This window comes from Apteryx mantelli, unplaced genomic scaffold (genome assembly GCF_036417845.1).
Source record: "Apteryx mantelli isolate bAptMan1 unplaced genomic scaffold, bAptMan1.hap1 HAP1_SCAFFOLD_129, whole genome shotgun sequence".
In the NCBI taxonomy this organism is placed as follows: Eukaryota; Metazoa; Chordata; class Aves; order Apterygiformes; family Apterygidae; genus Apteryx; species Apteryx mantelli.
Window position 1 is genome coordinate 27,080 of NW_027118484.1, and position 10,331 is coordinate 37,410.

The 10,331-nt window shown below is 38.0% G+C and overlaps 1 protein-coding gene across 1 annotated transcript in view; it reads left to right on the forward strand.

Annotated features, from left to right (window-relative positions):
* Window positions 1-10,331, forward strand: part of LOC106486550 (protein TANC1) — a 37,529-nt gene that overhangs the window by 24,095 nt on the left and 3,103 nt on the right. Inside the window, exons 14-20 of the mRNA XM_067316820.1 lie at window positions 1,733-1,866; window positions 2,439-2,562; window positions 2,681-2,856; window positions 3,913-4,045; window positions 4,877-4,968; window positions 7,297-7,443; window positions 9,334-9,434. Of these exons, the coding sequence (XP_067172921.1) occupies window positions 1,733-1,866; window positions 2,439-2,562; window positions 2,681-2,856; window positions 3,913-4,045; window positions 4,877-4,968; window positions 7,297-7,443; window positions 9,334-9,434 (907 nt within the window). The remainder of the gene's footprint in view (window positions 1-1,732; window positions 1,867-2,438; window positions 2,563-2,680; window positions 2,857-3,912; window positions 4,046-4,876; window positions 4,969-7,296; window positions 7,444-9,333; window positions 9,435-10,331) is intronic.

Here is a 10,331-nt window from a genome sequence, read left to right on the forward strand (position 1 = left end):
AGGCAGATCAGAGGTGATCCTTCCTTTCAGTAGAATAGTTGGAATTCCTGAGCGTGGTTTAGTCATAATATCTTTTAAGTTGACTGTACAAATTCTTTATTCTTTCTTGTCTCTGAATAAAATACAGGGTAGTCTTGTTGCCGTAATGTTAGTTGCACTGTGAGCTAAAAACCTGGAACTGACAGAATGATAAATGTGACGTTTTTGAAGAAGATAGTTTGTTTTGCCTTTAATGTTGATATTTATGTTAGGCATCTATAACAGTTATTTCCAGTTGTTCAGATGTAAACAGTTGATCTAACTATAACATAGTGATGTATCAGCCAGTCAGAGTGTATGAGTTAGATACTATTGAAATAATGGATTTACTACTTCCTGCAGAGTTTGTGTTTTCATTTACTTTCAGCATCTGTTGCAAGTTTAAAAAAAATCTACTTTATCACCATTGAAAATTCTAAAAAATAACGAGTGATAGAAATTCACTAGTTGGCACGCAAGAAGTTTATGTGAGCCAAATGGAAGAGAAGAAGATCGCAGTAGGGAAAATACAGGAAAATACTTTATTTTCAAGCTTCAAAGAATATTGCAGTGAAAAGGAAGGAGTATAATAAACTATAGAAGGCGAAAAGTTGTTTAAATGCATAGCCTTACAGCAAAATTTTTTTTCAGAGTCATGGTACTGAGTGGGGTTACAAAATATTAGTGCCCAGTGTATGGGAATTATCTGCTTTCTTATGAGCAACACATTGTGAGCATAGGTGTACAATAATTTTTATCTTATGAGTGGCTAGAATAAATGTAATCTCAATGGTTTTATTATTATGCCATCTAGACACATGCTATTGTATTGTTTCCGACTGCTCAGTAAGTAGGATATGTAGGTGTGCATGGAAAATATGATGTTCTTAGTGTTTTCAGCCAGTCCTGAAAACGTGTCTTCTGGCAGTAGTATCTGTTTGTCCAAAAGCTGAAAGGTTGCTGCATTTTAGATAGAGATAAAGACTGCTTGACAACATACGCTGTACATTTCAAAAAATGTTTTCAAGGTGAGGTAGAATGTTGAGGTCTCTTGTGTGCTGAAAAATGTGCGTTTTCCCTTGAGGCCTAGAGCAAGGATGAACACACAGGAATTGGAACCATTCATTGATGACCTGCTCTGCTTTCATCATGAAAAACAGGGAAAACAACTTTAACTAGTGCAGAATGGAGCTAAGTTGTCTGAGAAATGGACTTTCTGCAGAGATCTAAATATCTGCTGTTTGGTAATACATCACTGCCAGGCATTGAGGAAACGGTACTCTCCAAAACTTGAGTTACAGGGCCTTTGTTGAATCCCAGAACTGTTGTGATCTTTGCTTTTGGGAAAGACCTGATGGAAAGAGACAAAGCTTTCTCATCATGAAAAAATGATTAATGAAAAAGGAACTATATCTAACTCAAAGATAAGCTTGCAGGTTTATCCTAAATTTCCATAAAGATTCCTTTTAACCTACAAGCTATGCACACGATGTAGTTATCTTTGAGAATTCCTTTTTATTTACCACAGAATGCCTTTGGCTTATTGCTTTAACCTGATTCTGACTTACCCATGTGAATCTGAAAATAGTTATGAAAATCTTATGGAGTAGTTGAGTTGAAGGAATTGGGGATTCCGTAACACTAATATAATGTTGCATGTGTCAAAGGATGTGTTAAAAGGGCTAAGAGATGTTGATGAAAATGCTTTCTTTAGCCCTGACAGCTGCTGCAGGAAGAGGAAAACTGGAAGTCTGCGAATTACTGCTTGAACATGGAGCTGTTGTGACAAGAGCTAACAGCAGGGGGATTCCTCCACTTTTCTGTGCAGTTCGGCAGGGTCACTGGCAGGTCTGACACTTCTTCACAAATTAAATGGATCCCTGTGGGAAACAGTCCTTGAAATGAAATAAATTTTCCTCCCATCTCTAGTCCTATAATAAATTAGCGTAAACTTTCTAATACTCATTTACATGAACTTTAAAGAGAAGTCTTCAGAAGCTCACTTAAGTTATTTTTATTGACACAAGGGATTTGAGAGTACATTGGCTGCATGAGAACCTTGGTTGTAATATATCTTAAAAAATAATGCATTGAATCTATAATACTTTATTTCCCAGACCAAGAACAGAGACAATTTCAGATCCATTATACTGCCTCTGTGATAAAGGAGAGAGAACCCTAGGGTCAGGGGCCCTTCTCGTGCCTGCCAATTTTTATTGATTTAAGTGCGGCATGACAAGTGGTCTCAAGAGTGGAGTAACTAGGCCCTGAATTGCTAACAGTTAAGACATGAGTTGAGCAGGATTTGTCAATGATTGCTTATAACTAATGCCTTAGTCCACTTCTGTAAAAAGTCTATGCTTTTAGAGGTAAAATCTGAATCTGCCTGTTTGTTTTTAAATTGCTATTTCCTATTTCAGATTGCTAAACTTCTACTGGAGCATGGTTGTGATGTGAATTCAAGCGACAAGCAAGGCAGGACACCACTTATGGTGGCCTCTTGTGAAGGACATTTGAGCACTGTGGAATTTTTGTTTTCTGAAGGTAGAAAATAAATGGTTCAAAGCTGAATAGCTGTATCATAGACTGCATCTATGGGAGTTAGGTAATTTTACATATTAAACAGGATATCTTCATAACAAAGTTAATTTTCATTTTATAGGTGCAGCTGTTTCATCTCTGGACAAAGAAGGACTGACGGCTTTGAGCTGGGCGTGTCTAAAAGGCCACAGGGAAGTGGCTCAGTATTTAGTTGAGAAAGGTGCTACAATTGATCAGACGGACAAAAATGGACGAACACCCTTAGACCTGGCAGCTTTTTATGGAGATGCTGATATTGTAAGTAAAGCTAACTGTAAAAAACAAACAAACAAACAAAAAAATCTGAGCACATGTCAAATCTTCATAATAGAAAACAAAGCTTTAAAAAAATACTGCCAACCAAATTACAAAGGAAGTTTGGGCAAGTATTCAGTATGCTTATACTGCTAACATTTTGACTGCAGTGCAAGTGTTTACTCAGAAAAGCATTTGCTAGATAAGGTTTTAGTACTGAGGCAATTGTGATAGAAGGGCAGCATTATGCCTTCGTGCTTTATAGTGTACTGTTATACTTTATAGTGTGTGTTTTAAATCTCAGTAAGAAGTAACATTTACAATTCCTCTGTGTTGTGTGAACTGGAATTAAAAGAAAAAAAAGAACTGTGGGACGTGAAAGGAAAATATCTTTTTTCTCTGCCTCTGCAAAACCAGTAAGGTAACCTGACAGGTCCCAGTTGGGTACCTCAGTGGTGCAGAGACCCCACGTGAGAAGGACAGAAAAAGAATAGGAGTACCAAAAAGGATGAAATGAGAAAAGGTTTCGCTTCTGCGTCCTAAAGCAGCATTGCTTGTCCTTCATAGATATCTTGCATGCTTTGTGTGACAGTGACAGAATTGATAGAATTCACTATGCTTTTCATCTTAAAAATCTCAAATCAAAAAGCATGTCTCAGTGTTACTTATGCAGTCTGTATGTGGAAATAAAAGGACTGAGAAGCAGATTCATTTTTCTTAGTTTGTTCCACAGGTGATTTCAGAAATAGGACAACAGCTCAAGTCCTTTTTTCTGTCCTGTACCTTTCTCATGCACCACCACCTTCCTCTATTATAAATGTACAACAACTTAAGGCCTTTTAGGGAAAATTCATTTGAATCTGAAATGGAGAATGCCTGTAACTGAGATCAAAAGTTTACAATAACTTTAAAGGATTTTAGACCTAGAATCTTCAAAATCTGCAGCCTCTGGAGTATATACTTAATTCGAGCAAGATTAAGTGGTAGCTTAAACATCTCACTGTTCTGGCTCTCCTACCATGGACGCTGTTACAGGGCTTGTCTTGTTTCCGTTCACAGGTGCAGTATTTGGTAGAGCAAGGAGCAGTGATTGAACATGTTGACCACAGTGGCATGCGGCCACTGGACAGAGCTATTGGATGTCGAAATACATCAGTAGTGGTTACGCTACTGAGAAAAGGAGCTAAATTAGGTTAGTAAAACCTATCCTATACTCAAAGGGAAGAACTGAATGTCTGTTCTGCTAGAACAGCTGTCAGTTTTGTAAAGTAGATTAAATAAATCTTGAATCGCACAGTAGATTTTGCAAGTAATATGGTTTACAGGTGCCTATTCATGAGAAATTAATCTCTTCCCTTCTTTTAAAGTCAAATGCTCCAGACTCACTTCAGAAGTGAGGAAATGCAAGTAATCTTATTCTACTCCTTTCTTTAATATATGTTCATCAGGAACCTTTACATGGTTACTCTATCATGATACACTTGCACAGGTAAATAATGATTACTCTGTTAGTGATCCTTATTTTTGACACTATTAATGATTTTGGTGAAGATATTTAGATCAAATTCATCTAATATATTACAGAATCCTACATTTTTGCAAAGGGTTGGCAAAAATATGTCCAAATCATGCATCATCAGTAGGCACGTAGATGTTGCAACTGTGTATATGATGACTACTGAATCTGTAGTACCTTTAAATCATAATTCAGAATTATTTGAGTTCTAAGTATGAATAAGTACAGCACCTTACTTAGGACTGTACTTTGCCATGGACTTTCATAATGTCCTATACAGACTTCAGGCCAGGGGAAAAATGAGTCAGACCATTTAATACCTGGCTGCCCTCTATGGGGAGAGGGGAGGGCAGGAGGTGCGAGGAAGTATGGGTATATAGATTAAAATAAAATTGTTCCTTACATGTAGAATATCCAGTGAAGTGGGATTAAGCTTTCCAGTGCAGTTAGATATCAGAAACAAACTTTCTCCCCACTTACTAGAAAGCCTTAAAATTTAACTTGCAGGAAATGCGGCATGGGCAATGGCGACCTCAAAACCTGATATTCTCATCATTCTGCTGCAGAAACTGATGGAAGAAGGAAATTTACTGTACAAAGTAGGTAGATTTCTTTTGTTCTTTTCTACTAGGAAAACACTATAATTGAATTTCTGTCTGAAGGTAGACTGAGGTTCTTTACATCTCCTTTTCTGTTGTGTACTCGCACATCATCTCATGTTGGGAATGAGACCAAGAAACTTCAGGAACTCTGAGAAAGAATGAGCAAAAACTCCTATGCAAAACAAACAAAAAAGGATAAGTACACTTTTTTTCTGTTGAGCAAGGTGCTTAGTGGACATTTGTAGCACTGTTATTTCTTAAGAGCAATTGAGAATGCAGGGTGCTAATCTGAAACTGTCTGTTTGAAATAAATAAGATAGGTACATTCAGGCGTATCCTCTTCTTCAGGATAATGTTCTTTTGCATGCTGTTTAAATATAGATTGGGGAAAGTGTCAGCTCCTTCGGTATGTTCTTTTTACTAGCGGTGATATGTTACTCAGAAGAGAGATTGGAAGTATCTCTTTAAATTGTGTGTTGTACCTCCTTTATTTCACTGGTGCAACACAGTGCTGAGTGTTTTATATGAGCATCATTCAAAGTCTGTTCTAGCTATAAAACTTGGCAACTTGTAGGGTTTTTGTAGGGGACTTCAAATACATGCCACCTTATCTTTCATTTTTGATCAAATGTCTGTATCAAAAGCCTTTAATACAAGAAAGGCACCCTTGAGGCTGTGCCATCATAAATCAGGCTGGACCTGCTTGGATTCTCCCAAATTCTATAAAGGAGCCTTACAAATATATCTGGATAATTCATCAAGTTTATTGATGCTGAAATGGGTTCAGAGCTTTAAATCCAAATTTAAAAAAATCCCCCAAACCTTCAAAAAGGAGGGGCATCTTTCACCCTAAATCATAACGGAGTTTACTCTACAAAGGTAGCAATGTCATCCCTGGAAGGACCCTCCTCTGCCAAGCTCCCTGGTGATGTGCTGAATGGGAGACCCTGGTTGTTCAGAGGCAACGTGCCACCCACTGTGTCACCAACACCAGTTCTTCTTGCTTCAGTTTCTCCACCAGTCGCTCGTTAGGTTGGACTCTGCCTAGACTCTGAGATAGCAGATGAAGATGGCAGGGCTCAGTATTAATATGTTTTACAATTTGTTAATAGAGGTTGAATTCCCTGCTGGTGTCTGTCTTTAAGACCATTTAGTTTTATTATAGTAATTTGAACGAACTTGCAAGAGCTTATGGTATGTTTACGTTTAGCTTGTTAAACTTTTTCCAGTACACTTTGATTTATTCTTTTGCCAAAGTGTGATAAATGGGAAGTTATTTTGCAGACTAACACATATGTGAGTGTGTTCACAGTATGTAATAACTACTTCTCAGCTCTTGAGCTGAATAAAATAAGGAAAATAAACTTTTAACATTTTCCATGCCAGTTTCAACAGTAAATTGTAACCACTTTGAATTTTAAAAGTAATAAAAAAAGAAACAATGTTTATAAAAACAAATTAACTTTTAGAACATGCATAAAGAGAAAAATTTCTTCAGTTATCAACTAAAAGAATTGGTGATCTTTTCACACTAGAAAGATTTCAGTGGCTTTAGCAAAACTGTCTCAAATCTTCAGCTAATCAGGGAGGTGTTCTCCAAGCACCTTTTGGAGAGTCTCAGTATTTTCAGTGCAACTGCTGATCATTCAGGTAGTTCTGAGGGACAGGTTAGCTTTATTTTTCAACCTCAGTTAAGCAGTAGGAGAGCGACATCTTACTATTTTAAATTCATACCTTCTGCCAACCAGCTAATCATAGCTGAGACACCTAAGTGAAGCTGAGAGTGGCTGGACTGCATGTTTGGGTGTTGCTCTGGCTCTTTTTCCCTCTCCCCATCTTACCCTTTCCAGCTCCAGAGCTTAATTGGCAGGAGCACAAGTTTTACACCATTCCTTGTTAAGAACATGCTCTACTAGCACCATCTAGACATTAGAGATTTGATGATTTACATCTTCAATTATTTGACTGCTCTGTTTAAAAAATGTAAAAGTAAAATTAAGAATTGTATCGTACAGTCTTTATACCTGAAGAATAATTGTTGTGGTCCCAGCAGTACGTATTACTGTAAATACTATTCTGGTGAAATATCATTAAAAGTATGAGTTTACAAAACAAACACAAACTCCAGTTAACTCAAGTTCTCATTTTGTCTGTGTGTAAGTGTAATACACACGCGTACGTACACAGACGCACAGACACACATACAGAATCTGGCTGTGTGCTTTTTACTGGAAGAGCACCTGTTGGCAGATGTTGAATATAGGTGTGCTTTTTTGCAGCAGTATTGCAAGTTTCTGAAAAGTCTCTTGTTCCCTAAATTTTTAGAAAGGTAAGATGAAGGAAGCAGCCCAGCGCTATCAGTATGCCTTGAGGAAGTTTCCAAGGGAAGGATTTGGAGAAGAAATTAAAGCTTTCAATGAGCTGAGAGTTTCATTATACTTAAATTTGTCACGATGTCGCCGAAAAACAAACGTAAGCTCTTATTATTAATCTGTTGCTTCTCTGGCACTGGGAATCTTAGACTTCTCTTCTACTGCTTTATTGAGAGCTTGTGTGACACGTTGCTATTGCCATGCTCCTGTGACTCTTGATCCTCCTGATGAGCTCAAAGGGCAGAAAAGGGATGTGCAAAATCCTCCAAAGGGTTAGCATCAAGTGAAAGACTTGCATATGGCCAAAGTATTAGGTACTTCTCATGTGTCAGTTGGTCCTTGTGGGTCACTGCATGCATCAAGTGTTAGGATTTCTTTCTTACCAAACATTGCTACTTAGGCATTTATTTTGGCTATTATTAGAGTTCCTTTGACTATACCCTGATTTTGAGCTTTGCTGTGTCAACACATGGGGACAGTTCATGAGATAAGGGCATGTTGCCATGGGGGAACTATTGCAGCTGCTCCTGTGTAATCTAGTTATTTTGGAAAATCAGATTGCTATACGTTTTCTGTACTTTCAAGTTAAAATACCAGACTAAATAGAACACCCCCCAACCCGCCACCTTTGGTTAACAAACACCATAACCTACCAGCAGAGCTATCTTGTGTATGTTTCATATATTTGGTTTAATTGAGAGTGGGGTTTGGTTGGCTGGTTTTCTATCTTCACCAGTGCATCGGATGGCTGTTAAGAAACTGAGTGACTATAAAAGCAAAAACCTCTGATTTTCTGAATATACCCTACCTTATTCCTTTCCAAATGCTTCTGCTGCATAGGTAGACAGCAGCCATCCCCCATTCCTTCTTTTTATAAAGTAACTGCTTCGTTCCTTAGTCATCCGAGTAAGTTGTTCTTGGCATCTGTTCCACTTTGAAGAGCATTTGAACATTGGTGACCAGGACTTTATGTAGGCTGTTCTGCAGCTGCCCTGTACTGTGTGTGGTACTAATCCTTTCCTTTCTCTGCTAGAACTGCTCTCCTGATGCCTTCCTAGATCAGATTGTGTTTTTCAGTTGCATCAGACCGGCAGCTGAAAGTCACTCTGAACAGTTTGTGTATGTGCACACATGCGTGTGTGTGTTTCTCATCATATCCCACTGATAAGCTCCCATTTAGATTTTGCTAATCCTGAAGTGCATCATCTCGCATCTGAAGCTAAAGTTCACCACATTATTTCTCTAGTCTCGCATGATACCCTAGGACCTTTTTTTGGCCTTCCATGATGATGCTTTCTAACTTCCTGCCTAAGTATGCTGGATATCATCCTGTATCATGAGCACCTTGTGCTGTGCGTGAGCACTGTCAAGACTTGCTTCTGTTTTCATCTTTCCCATAGCCATTGCTGCCCCATTTCAATCCTAATTGCTACTTCCAGTCTTTGGTTTAACCAACAACTTACTAAATTCTTATTTCTCATTCTTGTCAAATGAAGACCAAATACATTAGATCTAGTGCAGTTCTTGTCTAAAAATGTCACATGCCTTATCAAAGAAAGCTCTGGTCTATTCCAGCTCACGTCATGTTTTGTTCCGTTTCCTTTGCACTCTTAGGTTTTTAACTGGTCTTTCTTCAAAACGCATTCTAAATAAAGCTTTGCTATTTGAGGTGGCCATGTATCCTATTAAACATGCAGTCTCTTCTAGCATTTTAACAGCTTTGGCTTGAAAATAACCAGATCTTACCTACATTAACATTGCTTTTTAGCTACATTGGATTCAGTTCCCTTTAGACAAGACAGAAAAGGTTAGCAAGATGAGGTCCGTTCTCAGTCTTTCTGAAAAATGTCTGCTTTTCATAACTGATAAATGTGACTTTCTAGACTGGATAAGCTTTTGCTTAATACTTTTGAAGCAGCAGCATCAAAAAAGAACATGCAGTTTTCTTTTAATGTCACTGTATAATGAATATATTTGTTTAAATGATTAGGACTTCGGTATGGCTGAAGAGTTTGCTACCAAAGCATTGGATCTGAAACCCAAGTCTTATGAAGCCTATTATGCTAGAGCAAGAGCCAAGAGAAACAGCAGGTACTGTTTGTTTCTGTGCATTTCCACACAGATTTTTTACTTCATAACACTTTCAATAATGTTTTTTTTTTCCTTTAGGTAAACAGGGTTTGTATTTGGAAGTTATAAAGAAAAGGTTATTTTCCCTGTGCAGTTTCCATCAGTGTTAGGTCCCAAAATCAGTCAAAACCAACCAGGCACAAGCAAAAAGCAATATTGAGTACTCCTTTAGGTAATTATTAGGGAGTCCAGAAAGTGACAAATTGATAGGAAGAGGAGGATGTTATATGTAAGAGTGGATAGGAGTGTTGATCCACCTGAAACAGTAGAATTGTGCTATCAGTGTGCCACCAAACTCCAGTGCTGCATTATTTACCACCAAGAATAACTGGGTGCTTTTATAGGACAGGACTAGATGTTAAATCATCAGCTGTTTAAGTTGAAAACAAGGGAAGAGAAGAGGAATCATCTCTTCTTTAAATTGGAAAAATATCAAACTAGTGGCTAGGAAGAACTGCCTATTGATTGACCATGTCTTTTCTAAGTGGAACAAGAAGTGATCACGAGTGGATTTCAGCAAGGTACCTCTTGCGAAGGTAACAGTAAAGGGCTCATGAGACAAAGCTTATGTTCATAGTGCTACCAGCCCACCGGGGCTGGCTTCTTGAAGGAGACAGGTTACACAGGGAAGTTTTAGGACTGGGTCTGTGCTTCCACTGTAGGAAAGAGCTTCCTGGGTTGGAGGACATCTGACCCTTTTCTTGTCACGACATCCACCAGGAAATGAAAAATGTAGAACACTGTTTTGAGAGTGGTAGAGATGGATCTGTTGTAGTAGGCAATGCTGAGACTCAATTTACCCCAAGTTTTTATTAGTAAGTTGACTTTTTTTTTTCTTTTTTTTTTTTTTTTTAACAG